This window comes from Vipera berus, assembly GCF_964194415.1.
Source record: "Vipera berus genome assembly, chromosome: 1".
Taxonomy (NCBI): Eukaryota; Metazoa; Chordata; class Lepidosauria; order Squamata; family Viperidae; genus Vipera; species Vipera berus.
Window position 1 is genome coordinate 323,416,122 of NC_138202.1, and position 21,221 is coordinate 323,437,342.

The following is a 21,221-nucleotide window of genomic DNA, read 5'->3' on the forward strand; positions in this document are numbered from 1 at the left end:
CATAGCTTTGACTCTACTTCAGCTGTAGAGCGTCAGATACAAAAGTTTAAGCTATGTGACAGACATTTCCATTTAAGAGCTCTACTTAAAGGAACAAATTTATGTGCTTGGTACAGAAAGGGGAGCTGCCCTGGCTGAGCATAGACTGGCACTGTGCCCTCTAATTTGAGACATCTGTACTGCAGTCAAAATGCTAATTCCAAGTGTATAGCTAAATAGGAAATTCTCGCAAGAAATACTTGAAGAAGGAAAGTTAACTCTTATTTTTGTTTTATTTTCTAGATGTTTTGTTATGCCTTGCACACTATAGTCAGGGATGTGATGGACCATTGTGCCGCCCAGAAATCTTGTTGCCAGAAAACACCCCACCTTTTCTGGAGCTCAAAAGTTCACGTCATCCATGCATTACAAAAATATTCTTCGGAGATGATTTCATTCCTAATGATATTGTAATAGGCTTAGATGATAAAACAACAAACAGCAGAGCTACTTGTGTCCTTGTGACTGGTCCAAATATGGGAGGAAAATCTACGCTCATGAGACAGGTGAATAGACACAGGCACCCTATAGTCTGGCTTTAACACTTTTCATTTTTAAATCTTATATGTATTTGCGGTGACTTTATAGTTCTTTGTGGTATTTCTAATATTAGTTTGCTCAGCCGCTAATATAATTTGTGCAAACAGAATTGTGTTGAAGATAGCACGTTGGAACCAGATAAGTCTCTCTCCCCCCTTCCCCCAACATCTTTTTGTGTAAGTATTGGTTAAATGCTACCATACAAGAATATTCCAGATGAAAATTACTGCTCCAAAATATGGTACATTTCAAAAGAGGACTGGACTCAGAGTCAGTGACATTATTTTACTGATCCAGATTCTGTTACTGGAGTAATGAATTTTGCTTCATTGAATTTAATTTGCATAATTTCTCATAGAAATCCCTTATTTTATATAAACTGTTCCCCTATTGTTCAGATAGTACTGTACCAGCCACAGGAGACCATTGAACATGCCTTGTATAATTTTCTTTTTAAAGATGCCTAAACAATAAAATGAAATTGTTTGCTAGAATATTGATAATATCTCCTTTTGGAGCATGTGAGTTAAATTGTAAATAGCCTTATGAGAACCCAGGTCTGCTGTATACATTTTAAGAACAGTAAATGGCTAACCAACACACTTGTAAAGCATGACAACACGTAACCATGCCGACTAATGATGGCTATTCTGACTGTTCTGGTTACTGTCCTTAGGCAAATTCCATGCAGTTGCAGTGTCCTGAGGTCACATTGCCATTTGCTACCCCCATCAGCTTCCTCATTGATTTGGCTTGTGGGAAGCCAGCAGAGAAGGTTAGAGGGCAATTGTGACCACAGGATGCTGTGACTGGTAATTTTAAGCCAGTTGCCAAGCAACAGCTACAAGTACAAGGACGTAAGTACCCCTTGTTCAGCACCATTGTAATTTCAAATGGTCGCTGAACGTGTGGTCATTAAATGAGGACTACCTTTAGTTTCACATGCCCTTTTTAAAGCTATCTACTGAAGATTTTCTAAATATCTTTTATTTTTAAATCTTTACTAGTGCCTGTTGCAAAGTTTTAACTTCATAGAGTGACTAAACTAAATAGAATAATTTAGTATTAAATTTGAACATTGGGAAAGAGTGCCCCACTCAGTTCTTCATTGGGGGTATTCAGTGCCATTAGTATAGCTAGTCCTCAGTTTACCACCATAATGGAGCCTGGCATTTCCATCATAGGTCATGGCAGTCGTACGTCAAGGCACCCATGTGACCTGATTTTACTGTTTCTGCAGCGGTCACTAAGAGAGGTCACTAAGAACAATGCAGTCATTAAGTGAATTCAGTGATCATTAAGCAAATCATTCTATTTCTATGGGCATTTTTTGCTGGAAGTCAGCAGGAAAGTTGTAAATCGTGGTCATGTGACCACAATGCTGCAACTAATAAAGGTGAGCTGGTTGCCAATCACCTGAAATGCAGTCATGTGACTGCAGTGATGCATATGCAGCCATTGGAATTGGCTCATAAATAACTTTTGGGAGGCCCATTGCAATTTCAGATGGTTGCAAAGTGACTGGTCTTTAGGTAAGAACTATCTGTAACAAAAGAAAGGATGGTTCTCTTCTGTACAATTTAAATGTCAATGTTGACTCTTGGTAACTGCCTGGACAAGTCCCTGCAGTTTTTCAGAAGCAGTTCGCAATTGACTCCTTCGTAAGGCTGAAAAAGAGTGGCCCATGGTCACTCAGTTGGCATTGTGCCTAAGACAGGACTACAAGTCATGGTTTCCTGATTTCTAGCCTGGTTCCTACACCAGATTGGCTTTCTGGTCTCAGTGGAATAACTTGAACTTTAGTGGCAATATAGATGGGGAGCAGATGAAGAGAAATTTCTATGGTTGCAGAACAAGTTAATAAAAAGAGTTATTTGCTTTTGCCTTTGTTGCTTTGCAGGCTGGTCTCTTGGTAATAATGGCTCAGTTGGGATGCTTTGTACCTGCTGAATCTTGCAGGTTTACTCCTGTTGATAGAGTGTTCACTAGACTAGGAGCTTCAGATAGAATTATGTCAGGTGGGTTCCACATGTTTTTGTAAATGCTAAAAGACTAATTGCCTTCTCAACACAATATGTAATGATCAAATTGAAGGATTTCTTTCTAAATTACCTCCAAGTTCAGTCTGAGCTAAAAATTCTCATATCAACCCTAGAAAGTACAAATCATTTCCAATACCTCTATTAATCACTGTAAAATAACTGTTTAAGTACATAACATGTTTCAGTTGTCTGGCAGTTGAAAGTATATTGTTTTTAAGGTACCATTTTCTGGTTGAACATTCAGAGCATTCCTATTAGATTGATAAAATATAAGGATCATAGCGAAGAGAAGAATGATAAACCTGCAAAGTTGAATGTTGCCTTAAGCCAAGGCTTGAAACACTGTCCTAATATGGTATTCACCTATGTTGGAGGGTAATTCTTCTCATTTTGCTTTGTTTGTAGATCTTTCACTATGGGGCTGATATAGCCAACCATGGAAATAAATCAAGCTGAAATAGTGTTTTGTGACTTGTTGGTACTGCAGTACCGTGTTTCCCCCAAAATAAGATCTATCCTGAAAATAAGCCCTAGCTTGACTTTTATGTGTGCGCCTAATATAAGCCCTGCCCCCCAAATAAGCCCTAGTTAAGACCCTGCCCGCTCCGTCCCACCATCTGGTTGTACGAGGTGGGGCAAGACATGCATAAAAATCAAGCTAGGGCAGGGGTGGGGGAGTGGAGCTGCCCCACATGTCCCACACCCGCTTTCCTCAGGGCCCCTGCAGCCAGGTCTCCCACGCCCTGATGCCTGCCTCATCTCTTGGCAACAGCAGCAGTCTCATCCAGCAGTAGCCCGCATGGCCACTGGCCCACTTCTTCTGGTTGCTGGCGGCCACTCGTGGCAGGAGGTCATATAGCACGGTGCTGCCGCTTCTGCCGCTCGTGGTCGGAGGCCATGTGACATGTCATGCTGGTGCCATCGCTCACGGCAGGCCACATGGCATATTGTACCGGTGCCATTGCTTGCGGCAGGACGCTGAGTGCCACATTGCACTGGTACTGCCACTTGCATGCACCACAACACAACACATCATGTGCGCTGGACCAGCGCAATGCACCACGTGGCCTCCAACTGCGAGTGGCCACAGAAGAAGTTGGGCGGCGGCACAACAGATGTTGGGGCATGGGAAGACTGGCTGTGGTGGTCCTGAGGTAAGTGGGTAAGACATTCCCCCAAAATAAGACCTAGTGCCTCTTTTGGAGGCAAAAAAAACTAAGACCGGGTCTTATTTTCAGGTAAACACTGTAGTTGTGTAATACACAGTATGTGCAACCAATAATATGGGGAAAATTTTACATTTGTTGCATGTGATATTCCTGCCTCAAGTTACATTTTGTTAATATCTTAATATGTTTTCCATTAGGAGAGAGTACGTTCTTTGTTGAGCTTAGTGAGACTTCGAGTATACTGCAACATGCAACAGAGCATTCCCTTGTTCTTATGGATGAGCTAGGTATGTATATTGATTGATTAAGAGTGTCATAATTGGATTTTAAAGCTTCCAGAAATCCGCTAGTTCAAAATCAGATTTGTGTTGCCTATATATTTGCTGACCAGTGTGGCTTGGAAAGGCAAAGTAATGTGTAATATGATATGCATTTTCTTTAAATGAAAGTGTCTGCTACTACCTGGGCAATAGTCATGCAAACTTCTAATAATTCTTTGCAGGATATACCAAAGACCCAGAGTCCAGTTTAAATTAGACAACAAATGCTTGCAATGCTTAATGGTGGGTTTTTCTTGTCCAGCCATATCTAAAACTCAGACCTATTTTTCCCAAGTATATATAGTATATAGCTATGGGAAAGTAAAATGTTACTAATACTATAAATTAATTCATCAGAATTGAGATGTTTTGCAAGGATAATGAATGACAAAATTAACAGACAAAACCATATACAGAGTTGCTAAATCATAAAAAAGACCTCCAGATGCATGTTGGTCAAGCATAAAAAGCCAAAGGTAAGTTATTAAAACAATGTGACTGCCCAGTTTTTGCTTAAATGTTTTAATGAAGGCCTTGCTTGCTTATTCTGCCTCTTCCTTGGAGAAACCCAAATATTTTGAAACACAGTATATCTCATTTTTATTTAAGATAACTGAGGTGATTAACTGGCTGGGAGTAAGTTCCATACAAACTAAAAAAGCATAGTTCATGCTTCTGAAATTATCTGATCTGAATATCGACAAAGCCTAAATTGGCAAGTAGGACCCCCTCTCCTAACCCCCATCATTGGCCAAGCTCTCATGAACCAACAGCTTTATTTAATAGTTCAAAAATATTTGGCCCAGACATCCAGAAAACCAATACGTTTTCTTCACTTAACCTCCAATTTGTAAACTTCCAACTTCTGTTTACAAGGTGGGACTTGCAAGTAGGGCAAAATGATAAAAAAAAATCAGAGTGAAAAGTAGTTTGGGCCCATTCTTGATTACATATATAGAAACTTTTTCAGATAAGATGATGAGATAACTTTTATTGTCATTTTTTACTGACAGCACAATGGCACACATTAAAAATGAAATTCTGTTGCCTGCCCTAAAAAGAAAGTATATATCAACCCATACACATACATAACACACGTATACACATGCTATATACATACATATATGGTTGTATGTATATATATACATATATATGGATCTTTGGTCATTCGGGTTTTTCCCCGCGTAGAATTGAAGGTGTAGGAGCAACGTTTCGACGGAATCCCATCCGTCATCCTCAGGCTGGTGGCTTCAGCTTCCTTCTTCTGGGAGAAGCATGTGGTAGTGGCTGTTTGTTCCTCTTTTTTAAACTGCCAGAGGGGGTGTGTTCTGTGGGTGGAGGTGTGCTCTGATTGGGTGGGGGATCAGGTGTGTTCTGATTGGGTGGGAGTGTGTTTTGAATGGGGGGGTGTTCTGATTGGTTGGGGGTGTGTTTTGAGTGGATGGGCTGGTCTCAGCTGCCAGCCTTAGAACTGAGCTGGTGAGTTGTGCTGCTTTTGTTCGGCTTCGTGTTTGTGGTGGTGCCATGTTTTTATAGTGGGTGTCAGTTTGCTTATTGTGTGGTTTGGAGGGGTTTAAAGTGGGACAAGAAGCAACGGATGGAAACCTAGAACTAAGGAGAAACTTCCTGACAGAACAGTTAACCAGTGGAACAACCTGCCTCCAGAAGCTGTGAATGCTCCAACACTGGAAGTTTTTAAGAAGAGACTGGACAGCCATTTGTCTGAAATGGTATAGGGTTTCCTGCCTAAGATCCCTTCCAACTTTTACTATTATTTTTATTTTATATTATTTTTTATTTTATATTATTGTTATTAAACACAAGTGTAGCTTTAAAAATTCAGAGGGCTTTATCAAATTTATACAGTAAGTGAACTATGTAAATGCACTCTGTTCTTTACATTCCAGAAGATGCAAACATAATGCAAGTAGAATCCATAAGTTGAAAGGGAAGAGTAATCTTTGTGATTTTTTTCCAGTTCTTTCTCTCCTATTCTGCTGTTTCCAGGAATTGCAATGTTCACTATCCAGATTTCTTTTTGTTTTTCTTATCAACAATTGTTAAATCTGGAGTGTTATATGGCAGGTGCCTGTTTGAATTCTAAAGTCCCAGAGCACCTTAGCTTCTTCATTTTCTATCACTGTTTTATGGCCCTAGCAGTTCTTGTTTGTAGGCAAATGGTATTTCTTGCAGCTATTCAGATATGCAGATAATGGGCCCTATCCAACAAAATTGAGTTTTAATGTGGAGAAAAGCAAAGTTTTACATTTAGGCAGGAAAAATCAAAGATATAAGTACAGATTAGGTGAGACCTGGCTCAAAAACAGCAACTGGAGGATCACTTGACTATGAGCCAGCAGTGTCCAGCAGCAGCCAAAAAAGCTAATATAATCTTGGGTTGTATAAACAGGCATAGAATCAAGATCACGAAAAGTATTAGTGCCGCTTTATAAAACCCTAGTAAGACTACACCTGGAATACTGCAACCAATTTTGGTCACCATACTACAAAAAAGATGTTGAGACCTTGGAAAAAGTTCAGAGAAGAGCAAGGCCTGGAGGCTAAAACATATGAAGAACAGCTGCAGGACTTGGGTTTGGCTAGTCTAAAGAAAAGAAGAAATGGGGTGACACGATACCAATATTCCAGTATTTGAGAGGCTGCCAGAAAGAAGGGGGAAGCACCTGAGGGCAGGATAAGAAACAATGGTTGGAAACTGATCAAAGAGAGAAGCAACTGATCAAAGAGACTTAAGTTCTTAACAGTGAGGACAATTAACCAGTGGAACAGCTTGCCTTCTATTCTCCTGGTATTGCCACATAAATTATCCACACTTCTTTCCAACCAGTTTGTATATTGGAAATCGCACAATATTTTAACCTGCTCATTCTCTACTACTTTTTCAATTACATGATGCCACCAATTTTTTGCTACTAGCACATAATTTTTACAGATGTTCCAGTGAATCTTTTTGGTGACTCTGTTATGTCATTGTTTATAATCAGTTTGGGTGGTCTTATTTCTTCTGCTTCTTTGAGTCATTTGATTTTTCAATTCTGGCCTTGATTGCATTACTTTGAATAGATTTATTTATTTATTAATCAAATGTGTACAGATACCTATCATGGAAAATAACTCCAGGCAGCTATATAAATTTAATAAATAAATATATTCAAACTAATGCGATCAAGATTGCTCTTGAGCAGCCAAAATCAACCCTTCAATTGTTGTAAGTCATTGTCAGGTTTTATTGTTTTTCACATTCATCCCCTTGATCCTTTGTAGAAATTGACTGTGTAATTTTCCTTACCAGCATTATGGGGTTTTTTATTACATTATTTCCATATTTATGTTTTGCTTCCTGCACATTCAGTGAGTTCCAGTTTTTAACTTGCATCAATGCTTGTTCTTGGCTGTCTTTTTTATAATTAGCCAATGCATGCTTTTCTTCTTCAACAGTTGGTTTGACTTGAAGTACTGTATATAATCACTACGGGGCTGTAATATATAGTTAATATTGGCCCAAACTGTCCAGTTTAGATGGTATCCAGTTAATAATTCCAGCAGTGTATTCTAGGAATGGGGTTTCTACCGTTCAATTTTGTGTTTATCAGTTTTCTCGCTCTTTGGATGTATTTACCAATTATATTTTTAATTTGCCCATGATTGATATTATCCAACTGTAAAATGGCCAGGTACTTACAGGCTTCATCCTGATGGCTCTTGATGGTTTGGCCATTTGGCATTTCAATTCTATTACTGTTCATGATTTCATTGCTCTACTTGGATTCACCTAGACCAGGGGTTTAGGGGTTGTGCTTAATCATTGGATCACCTGGAGCAACATTATCCAATCAGAGCCAGACTGAATCGTAGCGTACAATTTATCTAGGCCAAATTCCATAGTTATATCTGTACTAAAAATTCTTCCACTATTTTTAAATGACTGAATTTCAACTTCTGATTTTCTGTAAAGCTTCAGATGTTCCATATGAAATAGATGCAAGGTTTCATTATTGTTTCTTTGCTGTTGATAGCCAAGATTTGTTTTCTTCAAAATCAATGAAAGTGGGATTGTAGCAATGAAAATAAGAGTGATGTGACCCTTGATATTGCCTCTCCATCTTAACATCCTGTTAGCAAAAAGGAATGTTAAACATTATTTTGAATTTTCTGTGTCACTTCTCCATATGCAATTGTTTAATTTGGGAATAAGACCAAGCAAAAGCATATTTTTACATATAAAGAAACAGCTATAATTGTATAATTCCTTCCATTATGATAGAGATAGAAACTTCAATCTTTGTGAGAAATGAATTGTTGTGTGCATGATGCTAATTGCATTTCCTATAAAATTGAAGTTTGTTCTTTCATTAGCTATGCTGTACTGGAATGCGGTACTTTGCTTTTTTAAATTGCCTGTTACATTTTTAGCAGTGCAGATTTGTACATGCAGTGGTAGGTGTATGGGTTGGCTTCATGGAAATTGATAAGGGAAGATTCTTAAATCCAAACTGCAGGATACAGGGAGACCTTGACTTACAACCAGTCACTTAACAAACAGTTGAAGTTAAGACAGACTCAAAAATAGCTGCTAAGATCTGTCCTGAAAGTTACAATTGGTGCACCATTTTTTTGCCATTTTCTGGAAAAAAAAACCCTCATTGGATAAGCTGGATTCAAACTTAATCACCATGATTTGCTTAATGATTGTAGTGACTCACTTAATGACCATGGGTTATAAAATTGAGTTCAGTCATGTAATGACTTACGACTGCAATGACTTATGATCAAAATTCTAGGCTCAATTGTAATTAGTTGCTACAATTTTATTTCAATTTTCCAGGGAGAGGAACTGCGACTTTTGATGGAACTGCTATTGCTAGTGCAGTTGTCAAAGAACTTTCAGAGAATATTAAGTGTCGTACAATGTTTTCAACGCATTACCATTCTTTAGTAGAAGATTATTCTCACAGTCTCTCTGTACAATTGGGACACATGGTATGTAATATTCTGTGCTTGTAATGGTAGTTTCAGCAATTTTATCAAACATATGAAATGTTTAAGAATGTTCTTTATTAAAACAGATTACTACTAAATGAAAACCACCCATTTCCAAGAATAGATTAAGAACTAAAATTAGAAAATATGTAAAATTGTTTTCCCTTCATTTCCTAGTGGTAAATTTCTGATCTTTATCGTTAGTTAATTTGCACCAGTGGTGTTTGAACATTTGTGAATCCTTTTGAATTGTTAATATTTGTGCAGAAATAGGACCTAAAATATGAACTGTTCTCCACACAAGTCCTAAAACTTAAGAGAACGCAGTTAAACAAATGAGTTAAAAACATATTTATTCATTTATTTATTGAGAGAAGTGATCCAAAGCAACATGTTTCTGTATGGCAAAAGTATGTAAACCTGTGGGATGAGTTCATTTGAAGGAGAAATTAAGAGCCAGGTGTTTTGATCAATTTGAGGTGAGTATTGCAGGTGCTGTGTTATTTAAAGCACAGAAATCTGGGTGTTCACTATCAAAATCAGAGCTTCACAACACAGGTGGAAGTGTATCATGATTCAAACGAAAGACATTCCCGAGTACCTAAAAAAACAGCTGTTGCTGCTCACCAGCCTGGAAATGTTTACCAAACTATTTTTAAAGAGTTTTGACTCCCAAGAATAAAGCATGTATCATTCAGGAGGCCTCAAGCCCAGGTAACTTACGGAACTAAAAGCTTCTCTTGCTTCAGCAAATATCCGTATTCATGACATTATGATCACAAGAACACTGGACAACGCTGTGCATTGCAAGGAGAAGGCCACTACTCCAAATAGAGCATTGTTGCCTATTTACTATTTGTGAAAGATTCCATGGATAAACCACTATTGGAAAAATGGTCTGTGAATGGGTGAAACCAAAATGTGGCTTGAATAAAAAGTGCTGTTTGCTGAAAGGCAAAATGGAGAACCTTATCCTATTTATACAGGGGTGTCAAACTGCCGGCGCGTCACGGAAAAACCATGCCCATCCCATTTTCGGCAATGGGAAAAAGTTCTGATATGTCGCGCGACGTCACATGACGTCGCAAGTTTGACATGCCTGCATTTATAGAACAGTATCACAGTCTGGGCCTTTTTTGCTGCCTGTGGCCCAGGATGGTTTGCCATCATTTATGAAATTGTAGTTTTTAAATTATACCAGCAAATTCTGCAGGAAAAAAAATAAAGGTTTCTGAACTCAAGAGAACGTGTCATGCAGTAAGGCAGTGACCTAAACCTCAAGTTGTAGAAAGAAGCAAAAGAAAAAGTTTTGGGATGGCCAAGTTAGCCACTTTAATCCTATAGAAAAGCTGTGGAAGGACCTAAAACAGAAGACTCCCACTAATGTCCCTCAATTGAAGCTATTCTATAAGGAGCATTGTGCTAAAATTCCTCCAAGCTGATGTGCAAGACTGATCAGAATTGTTTCATTATAATTGTTGCTGCCCAAAGCAACATATTTTTTGCTCACAAATATGTAAATGGAGATTGTCAGTCATCTAGATCATGGTTGTGCCAAAGGTGCTTTTTCAAAAGGTAACTAGACTTTGTTTCTTCAGTTCTGAAGATGCTACTTGGATGAGAAGCGAAACATCTTCGAGGAAAAACAAAGTCCAGTTGCCTTTTGAAAAAGAGACAAATATGTAGTTTTGGATCATTTTCCTCAATAAATAAATGAACAATGTTTTGACAATTAAACAAGATCCAATCTAGTTTTAGGACTTGTGTACAGAACAGATGTTTTAGACACATTTACACAAAATATTGAAAATTCAAAATTATTCACAAACTTAAGCACCACTTTGAAATGCACTTACTTAAAAGGATGCAAAATACATTATTTGAAACTATTCAGTGACCAGATATATTCCAGTGTTGAAATGATCCCATATTTAGCTTGAAAAACCTCTAAGGACAAAATGACTTTTCAGAACTATTGGTCTCTTTTTCTCCTTTTCTTTCATTCTTGAAATATGTATGGTTTGTCCTTATGGGTTGTACTAATCATTTATGTTTATGAGAAATGAAATGCCTGTGTTGAGGGTCATTAGAGAATTAAATGTTTCTATGTAGGGTAGAGGACAGGAAAGCCTGGAGGAACGTTGTCCATAGGGTCGCGATGGGTCGGACACGACTTAGCAACTAACAACAACATGTAGGGCAGTGTTTTCAAACCTTGGCAATTGCTGGATGTGTGGATTTCAATTCCTAGAACTCGCCAGCCATTGTGATTATTGTCAGACATTCCTTCTAGTTTTGATTGCTTAAATTCTGCACATTTGGAATTTATTTTTTAAAAAAATATTGGGTCACCTATCTTAAGGAACTACATTGCTATGATAGAGGTGTTTTAAAAAAAAGCCTAAATTGCTTATTCTTCTTCTTTCCAGGCTTGTATGGTAGAAAATGAGTGTGAAGATCCTAGTCAAGAAACAATCACATTCCTTTATAAATTTGTTGATGGGGCTTGCCCTAAAAGTTACGGATTTAATGCTGCAAGGCTTGCTGACATTCCAGAAGAAGTGATTCAGAAAGGCCACAAAAAGGCAAAAGAGTTTGAAAAATCTGTTCTTTCAATGAAAGTATTTAGGTAAGTTCATCACTTTCAATTATTCAACTACTTTTTTATAGAAAAGTAGTCACAAATATTCCTTAAAGTACTTGTGCAACTCAAGGGAAGGTTGAAAACAAATGGGGGGGAGAGGTGTTGACAGGGATGTGAGGGGAGGTAACCCTAGTTTCTAACTTTTGCTGAACTACAACCTGCAACAATCTCCAACCATTGGCTAGAATTAGAGTTGTAATTCATAACTAGAGGACACTTTAATTAGTTTTAATACTGCTTTGGGCCTGAAGTGCAATGTCAAAGCTGTGTTAAGGCTTCAATGGGATGAGTGGAAAAATGCATACACCATCTGGATCAGTAAAACCAAAGCTACACATTTTCTGCATATTAAAATGGATTGAGGATTGAGTAGTTGTGCTGGAATAATTGCATGTTTGCTTTTGCAGGAATCTTTGTTGGATAGCTGAAGGAGCATTAGCAGCCAGAGATTATCTTGACAAACAAACTCTGCTTCATGTTTGAGACCCTATATAGTTTTTCCAGCAGTTTTCAAAGGCAGTATGTAGACAACGCGATGATCTAATAAACTTTATTTTTTAAAAATGACCATTTTCCATTGTCTTTCCTAGGAAATTAAACCCTTTTAATTCTTAGCTACCCTCTACATAATGATTATTGAATACTCCACAATATATTAAGTCTAGATGTTATGGTACATGCATACACTTTCAGGCTGTTGATTACCCACTGTCACCAATACACATAAATGGAAAAAAGCTATGAAACTGTATAGGGCGTCTATATACTTTTTCTCATCTTCATTGGAGCAGGAAATTACAATTGTCAGCAGTTCATAAGAGTAATGTCTAGACTGTTCAATAAAACTGTGAACAGAGTAAAATACAGGATTGTTTTAGGAAGATCCTTACAGTGTACTTTAAAACACAGTAAAACCTCCTCTTGCAAACTGTAACCTGTGTATTTTGTATTATAGTGCATTATCTCCCAAGAAGTCTCATTAAAACATTGTTTTGTGAGGTGATGTAAATCATGAGGATTGGAAAAAAGGGAAGGGGAGATTCTAACTGCAAAGGATACCAGAAAAATTGCTGGATATAATTTAAGATTAGTGTTCTCTTTCATAGAAAGAACATACATACTGGGACATGAGTACAGTTACAGCAAGTCTAGGTGTGCTAACAAAACAGGACACATTCAAGTACAATAAAGATTTGCTTGAAATTAAAAACTACATGAGATTAAAGCATTAAAATCATCTCAATCTGAATAAATGTTAAAAAACCAAAATAAATGCGGAAGTGCTAGCTCACATTTTTACCATATTACAAAAAGCAATTGGTACCCATGTCCATAAAGGCAGCAACAAAGACTGCTGCTCGTCTATAGAATAGGACTACTGCAAATGGGACTGCGTTTCAATGCTACTTGTAGAAACACCAGCCTTTTGGAAGTTGCCATCTGTACAAATACGCGGCTTATTTTCTTCACACCTGTCCCTTAGTCTTTACACAGTAATGCTGAAACGCCCAGTTCTGTTATCCTGAGTCAACATATTGCCACTTTCTTTTTGGTAGGTTGAGCTCCATAGTGTCACCGTTTATTATCCATTTTAAAGTCTCTGCAGAATGGGCAAGTATAACTTCCTCAAAAAAAAATAAACCCAAAATAACAGTTACAATAGAATGGCAGGACTTTTTTTTCCTCAAAAGTAACTCAATTGTGCTGCAATGTATTAGATTCTATAGGAGGAGCAGAGTCATATAGTGTATCTGTATCATGTGTCGGTTCTCCAGCTAGCGTACAGGGATTGGACAGTGTTCCAGCACCACAGTCGCAAAAAAACCTGAAAAAGAGAAATCTTTTAAATATTTATTGAAAAAGTTCAACTTCTATTTAATAGGTTTTCAGTCAAAGATTATGCAACGTACCTATCGTGTCTAATAAATTCAACATCATGTCCTTGATGGCACTTTTTAATACAATTTACACATATAGCATTGCGGTCTGTGGTATTACATGTATGACATCTACGACAAAATAAAGCAAAGAAATAATTAGGCTTTCCAAGTAAAATCCAAATCTACAGGACAGAAGGATATATATTTAGTTGCTTACCTGTAGAAATCATGCATTGGATAGCTGGTGTAACTTGATATTTTATATAGACACTGGCCTCTACTAACAGCTTTTTCAATGGCATCTTGATTGTTCATTATTTTATTATCTATATCAAATGGCAGATTTCACAGTATTAGTTTACCATATTAATGTTTGATACACTAAAATCAATCTCAGCCAATCTCAATGTTGGCTCAGGGAGGCTCAGCCAATCTCAATGTATACATGGTTGTACTTTGACAATAAAGGTTCATTTCATTCAATCTGAATTAGAAAACTCCAAGTATTCTATTTCTTAAAATATTCCTTCAGATTTAATTATAATTTCAAAGGAATTTAGTAATGCAAATCCTAATGCATTCATTACTTCTTAAATGCAGCTATCCAAGAGCACCTCATTCTTTGTCAACAGTTGCCCCCATCTGTCTTTGGCTTGAATAGTCTATTTTTCTGAGGTCCTGAGAGAGTATTAAATACTAAATATGTGGTCCCCAATGTTTGGGACTGGCCAACACTAAAAACTGGAGCCTAGACCCTTCACAACATGACTGCCTTCAGTCATGTAATATTAAGAAGTTCTGAATTAGCAGAATGCTATCAACTCCTCCATACCTTCCTTTCTTTTCCTTTTTTGAGACATGACTACAAATCAAAGAGCTGAAGCTGCCTATGCTTATTTTGCAAGAAAGCCTAAGGAAGCCAGACACATTCTTGAACATAAAAATAATACTAAAAGCTTTTGAGCAGAACCACCACCAAAGTTTTTAGTTGGAAAAAGAGGCCAGAAAACCTGACAGGTGCCAGGGAAGCAAAAGCAAGAAGACAGATATTGTGTCTAAATAAGCAATGGAACCAAGCAGAGATTATCAACAAAATAACAAGGACAAGAGGTTAAGAACGTAAGAAATCAAGAGAACTATACATGTGAAAGTTCACAATCCGTAGCAGTCAGGACATGAACTAGCTCTGAATAGAAGATTTTTCTCTACTCAAATTACCACAATACTCATTACAAAAGCTAAGTTCTACTGTGAGATGCCTTTCCTTCACTGGATGGCTGACTTGATTGTGCTTGTAACGGAGAAAAAGTTGATACATGTTCTAAACATTAAGATGATTCCTTATTTTTAAACAGCCATGCTTATGAAAATAGATAATTGTGCAAAAGTAAAAATGTTCTAAGAGTTTTGGTATGTTACAAATAAGCATAATTTACGTACCTTTCATTGTCACATTGACCCCAGAGGCTAGAAATAAACCTCCAAAACGATTATTGAAAATCTGATTGCCTTCTAAAGTTGCAGTTGCATGATTTGTTATTTCAATACCTTAATTAAAAAGAAATTTTTTTAATAAACACAGAACTTGTATTTTACCAGTTAGGTAATTGCTAAATGGCTTAAAAATAATGCCAACTAGGAAAAAGCACTCATTAGATGCACTCATGCTAAAACTGATTATAACTTTCAGAATTCAAGTATCAACATTTTGTAATATTTATTAAACATTGGAGCACTGCTTTAGGAAACAAGTGGTTAGGTCCAATCCTATGAATACAAAGGGCATGGGGCAGGGCAACAAATGAGTTTTGGGATTATAAAAAGGGCTTTTCAAATTTTCAAATGAAAGTTTCCTAAAAACAGTAGCAAGTACTGATTAAATACTACATCCAGTTTTGGTCACTGGTGTAAAAAAGATGTTAAGACTCTCGAAAGAATACAGAGAAGAGCAACAACAATGATTAGGGAACTGGAGGCTAAAACATATAAGGAACGGTTGCTGGAATTGGGTATGTCTAGTTTAATGAAGAGAAGGACGAGGGGGGACATGATAGCAGTGTTCCAATATCTCAGGGGCTGCCACAAAGAAGAGGGAGTCCAGCTATTCTCCAATGAAGACAAAACAAGAAGCAACAGATAGAAACTAAACAGAGAAGCAACCTAGAACTAAGGAGAAATTTCCTAATAGTTGGAACAATCAGTGGAACAACCTGCCCCCAGAAGCTGTGAATGTTCTAACACTGGAAGTTTTTAAGAGACTGGACAGCCATTTGTCTGAAATGGTATACGGTTTCCTGCCTGAGCAGGAGGTTGGAGTAGATGAATTCCAATGTCCCTTCCAATAATGTTGTTGTTGTTGTTGTTGTTGTTGTTGTTGTTGTGCAGGAGGTTGGAGTAGATGAATTCCAATGTCCCTTCCAATAATGTTGTTGTTGTTGTTGTTGTTGTTGTTGTTGTTGTTGTTGTTGTTGTTGTTGTTGTTATTATTATTATTATTATTATTATTATTATTATTATTATTATTATTATTATTATTATTATTATTATTATCTATTCTTTGAACATTCCCCAAAGAACATGTTTATACAGGGTAGTATAACTGGTAGTATTACTCGGGACTGAGCAGATAACTACATTTCATGAAAAATTACAGATCTTTTGATTTCAACATAAAGCATTCAACTCCTATTCACAATGGCAATGTTGGTTTGGGATGATGCCAGAAGAAACTACTTTTTTTCTAAACAAATTAACATAGCTACCACTAACATTTGGGAGAAAGTAACTGCAAACATGAGGAATGCTAAGCTGTTTGAAACATGGTGCTTTGGCTATGACACCACCTAAAAAAAGAGGAAAAACTACAATTGAACTTTTATATAATAGCAAAAATATTGTTTTTGAAATGTATTAAACTGTCAATGTGTGTCTCCCAGGATACATATTCAGTACTAGCAAGGCCCTGCCACCATTACTAAGCTGCTTAAATCTGCCACTGTTCTGCGCTAAAATCAATACAAATCAAACACAAACCTGCCGCAAATCCATCAAATATTCTATTTTTCCGTAACACAGGATGACTATTTGTGCTGATAAGAACTCCAGCTTGTGCATTCCTGAAGATATCATTTTCTTCAAGAAGGCCTAATACCAAAACAAGAACATTAATTTCAGTCAGTCAATTACACCAGTGGAATTTTGAATACTGCACAATCAAATTATTTTGGATGGCTCACGAGAGCTAGTTCCATTTTTACAGTTAAGTGGGAACGATTACTTTCTTAGCCAACCAAAACAATCAAATTTGGAGCTGTTTTTAAGTTGGTGGTTGCTTGGCCAAACCAGTAGAACAATATTTGAACTTATTTCTCTGGTGTAAATAAGAAATTTATTGTCATTCAAGGATAAAAAAGAACATATATTATCCATCTGCTATAAAGAATAGTTTAAAGGCAAATGGTAAGTTAACATCAATTCCATCTCCCAGAAATGCTATGGAAAGCAGTAATCAGCCAATCTGGGGCTAGCATTTTCAGTTCCATTCAAGTAAAGATTCTGATCACATTCGAGATCTAGAATTTAATTTTTATTTGTATCAGCACCAGACTATTAGAAAACATAATTCAAATATAGATATGGTAAAAATAAGAAGATACTAACCTCTGCCTCCATTAAATATGCAGATTCCCCCATCTCTGCCATCGTGGATTTTGTTTCTTCTTAATGTAGGGTTACTATCTGTCTTAATCCATACTCCAGCCATTGCATTGTCAAAAATTTCATTGTCTTCTATAAAACCAAGCCCTTTATAAGATAAAAGCAAAATTTAAGACCTTGGCAATGTGGAAAAAGTTTGCATTTTTTAAAATTAAGCAAAGTAAAGTTGAACTTACCTGAATTATAAACAAGAATTCCACCATTCTGGCCTCCCCAAATCTTGTTGCGCCTAATTTTGGGGTTACTTCCAGTTCTGTGCATAAGCAAACATGTTACTCAAAATGTACTTATAATTTATTACTGATAAATAAAATTCATTTGTAAGGGCACTGCTAGCAATGTTAAAATTTTATTTACGTATATCTGATGAGTTTGGACCAGAACTAGAACACTAATATCTCTTCTCACATCATCCTGGCACATATAAAAATAATTTATTTGCATTTATCTCAATGCCAAATCATGCATACTCTGAGATTGGCCTCTGAAGGAAATGCATTCAGGTGGACATGGAATTTATTTATTTAGGGCAAACAGCATGTGCATACATACTACTCACTTCATAGCATTATTTAGCATATTTAAACCTTATTTGTGCATATTGCTTGCTTTTTCTTGCACTTTCTCTATGTAGGGCTTTTTTTTAATCTTTAAACAATTTTATGTCACAGAGAACAGGGTAATGCGCTCTTTTCAGCCCAAGAGTTACTTCATTCCCCTTCCTCCAATAGTCCTATTCCAGATCACTGCCAAGAGCTGTGGGGAAGTAGCTATCTTGCAGAGGGGGAAAAATCTCCTCCCCTCAATAGGGTCTATGACAATATTGAAGAAATGGTGGAATAGAAATATTAAAGAAAGGATGCAAAATGAAATGTGAAAGACAAAAATTAAAATACATTTTTAATTATTTTAAATAATTGAATTGTTAAATTGTCCTGCGGTGAGTAGTCCCGCAGGAAATTGGCCGTGGCGAGTTGGAATTGGCCATTCCACTTCCAATAATCCTGCTGCAGCTCTTTTTAACTGCATGTTATCAAACAGCCATTGAACAAACTGACTCGGCTTGAGCAAGACACTGGGACAAGAGCACAGGCATGGGGCTAGGTTGAAGTTAAGGAATTGACTGGCAGCAGGTTTCTCCTCTATGTGGTTGGTAGTGGCACCACATATAAAATCAATTCCTTCTCATGGAAATATTATTAGTCAAGCTAATCTCACTTAGTAAAGTAAGCGAAGGGGATGCTTCCAGATAAAAGAATCCTATTTTGAAGTAAAGACTGAAAAGAGAATGAAAGTATTAAAGAACATAACCACATCCTCTCTGGCTGAGCTTTGAATACTTATCATCTGACTACAAGCAGAATTCCTAAACAGAGTGATAACTTTCACTATTTTAAAAGGACTCAGATATGATTATATTTAATTTGTTTTCTCTGTGACCCTCATGTTTTGTTATGTTTTTGCTTCACAAAATATGGTTTGTTTTCCCAATGGTAACAAAATCTTATAATTATAGCACACACACCCCAATTTAAGGATTTGTCACTTTCAATGAAGTTCCTCACTGTCTTATACTTATTTCTGAGACACTAATTTGAAGAAAGGAACATTCTCAAGAAAGCCAAAGTGTGCTGACAAGATAAGCATGTTTCATGATAGACTATTCATATAGCTACAAATCAGTTAATCATTCAAAGTCAACCATTTAAGTCCTAAATCCCAATTAAACTTATGCTGAGTACAATTCTAGCCAATGAATGACAACTGTCCTTCCCTATTTGTAGTTGGATTATCATTTGAAAAATCACTCTTATTAAAGAGAAGAAAGCAGTAAGATATACAAACAAACACTGACAGACACAATCCCATGTGTGGATCATTTTAAAGGAAAAGGAAGAGAAGTTCACTGAATGAAAACAATAGATCTATACTAAGCCTCTTTTAAGGAAGTAAAGAAAAGTATATTTTACCTGATTTGAACTCCTGAGTACATATGGTTATAGATATCATTGTCTTCTAATACTCCATGTCCATTGTCATAGAAATAAACACCAACCTAAAACATAAACGTAAAAAATAGTAAAACATTTGAAATTAGTGTTTCTGTAACTTATACAATAGTAAGCAACATACCTGTTTACCACTATGTATTCTATTTCTTCTTAAAACTGGAGTGCTTCCTGTTGTAACCCAGACTCCAGCCAAGGTATTACTGTAAACTTCATTTTCTTCAATCACACCTTGACCTTTTTCATGCTGAAACAAAAGAAAAGTATGCAAATCAAGTGGAACCTGCAATCAATTTGGTCAATTCCTAACGGTTTTTTCTGTTCAGGGTTACAAGCAAATGGGGGGAGGGTTATCTACAAAGCGAGAAATGTGTTTTGTTCAAATCTAAAGCAAACATTTGGGGACCAAGAAGTTTGGTCAAATTGTTTCAGATAGGCCATGACTCTAACCAAACCAAAAGTGAGCATTTTGGGTTCCAGCATTTGGCTAAAACAAAAATCCAGAGGTTTTGTGGGGCAGGTAAAGCGAGATTGATGCACCTCATGTCTCATTCCACCACTCCTTCGTGTGGCTTGCGTGCCAGGCTGCCTACTGATCCTCATAGCCGTCTTTTCCCTTATTCCTTCTTAGATGCCCCACTGACCGAACACCTGATTTTGTCAGAGCCTTCCTCTCCCTCACCTCACCTTAATGCTGCTGCTTCTTTACTTATTTTCCCCATACTACACACCACTGCTTAAACACATATTTTGATCTGGCCACAATCACACAAAACTGCATGCTCTCATACATGAAATATTGTAATATCTGAGAATAGCACTCATTCTGCTTTCTCAACTGCCTAAAGTCAGTGGAAGTTGAGTGCATAAAAATCAGATGGATGGATGGGTGGAGAGGGGGGAGGAGTAGTTTCTTTTATAAACACTACTGTTAAATCAAACTACAGTTCACACTTTTGTCAGCAGTTGAAGATGTATATAAGGATTGGAACAAAGGAGCACATGTTGACAGCAAACTCACCCCTCCTTTTCATGTATATTAGAACTCTTATAGGAGTTCATGTTCATTGTGTGATTTTTTTTCTTTTCCCAATTATCTGCACAATTAATATTGAAAATAAAGCTAAATAATGAATCTTCCAATATTTACTCCAAAACTATGCTTACCACATATATACCACCATGTTGGCCATCGTGAATCTTATTGTGCCGAACAATAGGACAGCTGTTAGTTCGAATTTGTATTCCTGCTAATGCATTCCCTGTTGGAATAGGAAAAATGTAAGAAAAGGTGGCATATAGGTCACAAAGAATATTAAATGCAACTGAGCAAATATCTTGTTTACCATAAATGTCATTTCCTTCAATAAGACCTCTTCCATCACCAAATATGTAGACTCCACCTTGATTTCCATTAAAAATTGCATTGCCCCTAAAGGTTTAAAACCAGAAAATAACTTTGTCAGGTATGAACTTTTTAAAACTAGGTCATCAAATTAATTCCAAATGCTTCAACCTGATCACTCCTTCCTCTGCCTCTCCCCAATATTTTTTTGCAGTCTGCTGCTTAGGGGGAAGAGGGAGAGGCAAGGGACAGAGAAAGCAAGAGAATAGGGTATCATTGAGGAAAAAAAACATTTTTAGCCCTGGACCCACCAATAGTTTCCTTTAGTTCTGCATATTACATGTTCTTCAACAAATTACATAATACAATATAGTCTTCAACACAATAAAAGATTACCTGTCTCTCAATTTACTATTTAAATGTTATAATTGCAGGTATAATATGCTCTTAATCTGGAGAGCTTAAAATAGTTTATACAAGGTTTCATATCCAGATAACCTCTCGGTCCTGCTTCA

At 36.9% G+C, this 21,221-nt stretch overlaps 2 protein-coding genes across 10 annotated transcripts in view; one reads left to right on the forward strand and one right to left on the reverse strand.

Annotated features, from left to right (window-relative positions):
* The window catches only part of MSH6 (mutS homolog 6), a 39,120-nt gene extending 26,798 nt beyond the window's left edge, over nucleotides 1-12,322 (forward strand). For 2 of the 5 annotated variants that reach the window (XM_081342528.1, XM_081342529.1), the window contains 6 exons: nucleotides 283-545; nucleotides 2,480-2,597; nucleotides 3,988-4,077; nucleotides 8,957-9,111; nucleotides 11,541-11,740; nucleotides 12,163-12,322. In XM_081342528.1, the coding sequence (XP_081198654.1) occupies nucleotides 283-545; nucleotides 2,480-2,597; nucleotides 3,988-4,077; nucleotides 8,957-9,111; nucleotides 11,541-11,740; nucleotides 12,163-12,238 (902 nt within the window). In that variant the 3' untranslated portion in view covers nucleotides 12,239-12,322. Of the gene's footprint in view, nucleotides 1-282; nucleotides 546-2,479; nucleotides 2,598-3,987; nucleotides 4,078-4,467; nucleotides 4,587-8,956; nucleotides 9,112-11,540; nucleotides 11,741-12,162 lie in introns of those variants that run through there. The other 3 variants (XR_014028332.1, XR_014028331.1, XR_014028333.1) reach the window with 3 other exon arrangements.
* FBXO11 (F-box protein 11) overlaps nucleotides 12,290-21,221 on the reverse strand; it is an 81,170-nt gene continuing 72,238 nt past the window's right edge. For all 5 annotated transcript variants that reach the window (XM_081342566.1, XM_081342567.1, XM_081342568.1 and 2 more), the window contains 11 exons: nucleotides 20,708-20,793; nucleotides 20,529-20,623; nucleotides 19,486-19,608; nucleotides 19,323-19,408; nucleotides 17,529-17,605; nucleotides 17,296-17,439; nucleotides 16,669-16,779; nucleotides 15,076-15,183; nucleotides 13,853-13,961; nucleotides 13,666-13,764; nucleotides 12,290-13,580 (listed from right to left, as the gene is read on the reverse strand). In XM_081342566.1, the coding sequence (XP_081198692.1) occupies nucleotides 13,451-13,580; nucleotides 13,666-13,764; nucleotides 13,853-13,961; nucleotides 15,076-15,183; nucleotides 16,669-16,779; nucleotides 17,296-17,439; nucleotides 17,529-17,605; nucleotides 19,323-19,408; nucleotides 19,486-19,608; nucleotides 20,529-20,623; nucleotides 20,708-20,793 (1,168 nt within the window). In that variant the 3' untranslated portion in view covers nucleotides 12,290-13,450. The remainder of the gene's footprint in view (nucleotides 13,581-13,665; nucleotides 13,765-13,852; nucleotides 13,962-15,075; nucleotides 15,184-16,668; nucleotides 16,780-17,295; nucleotides 17,440-17,528; nucleotides 17,606-19,322; nucleotides 19,409-19,485; nucleotides 19,609-20,528; nucleotides 20,624-20,707; nucleotides 20,794-21,221) is intronic.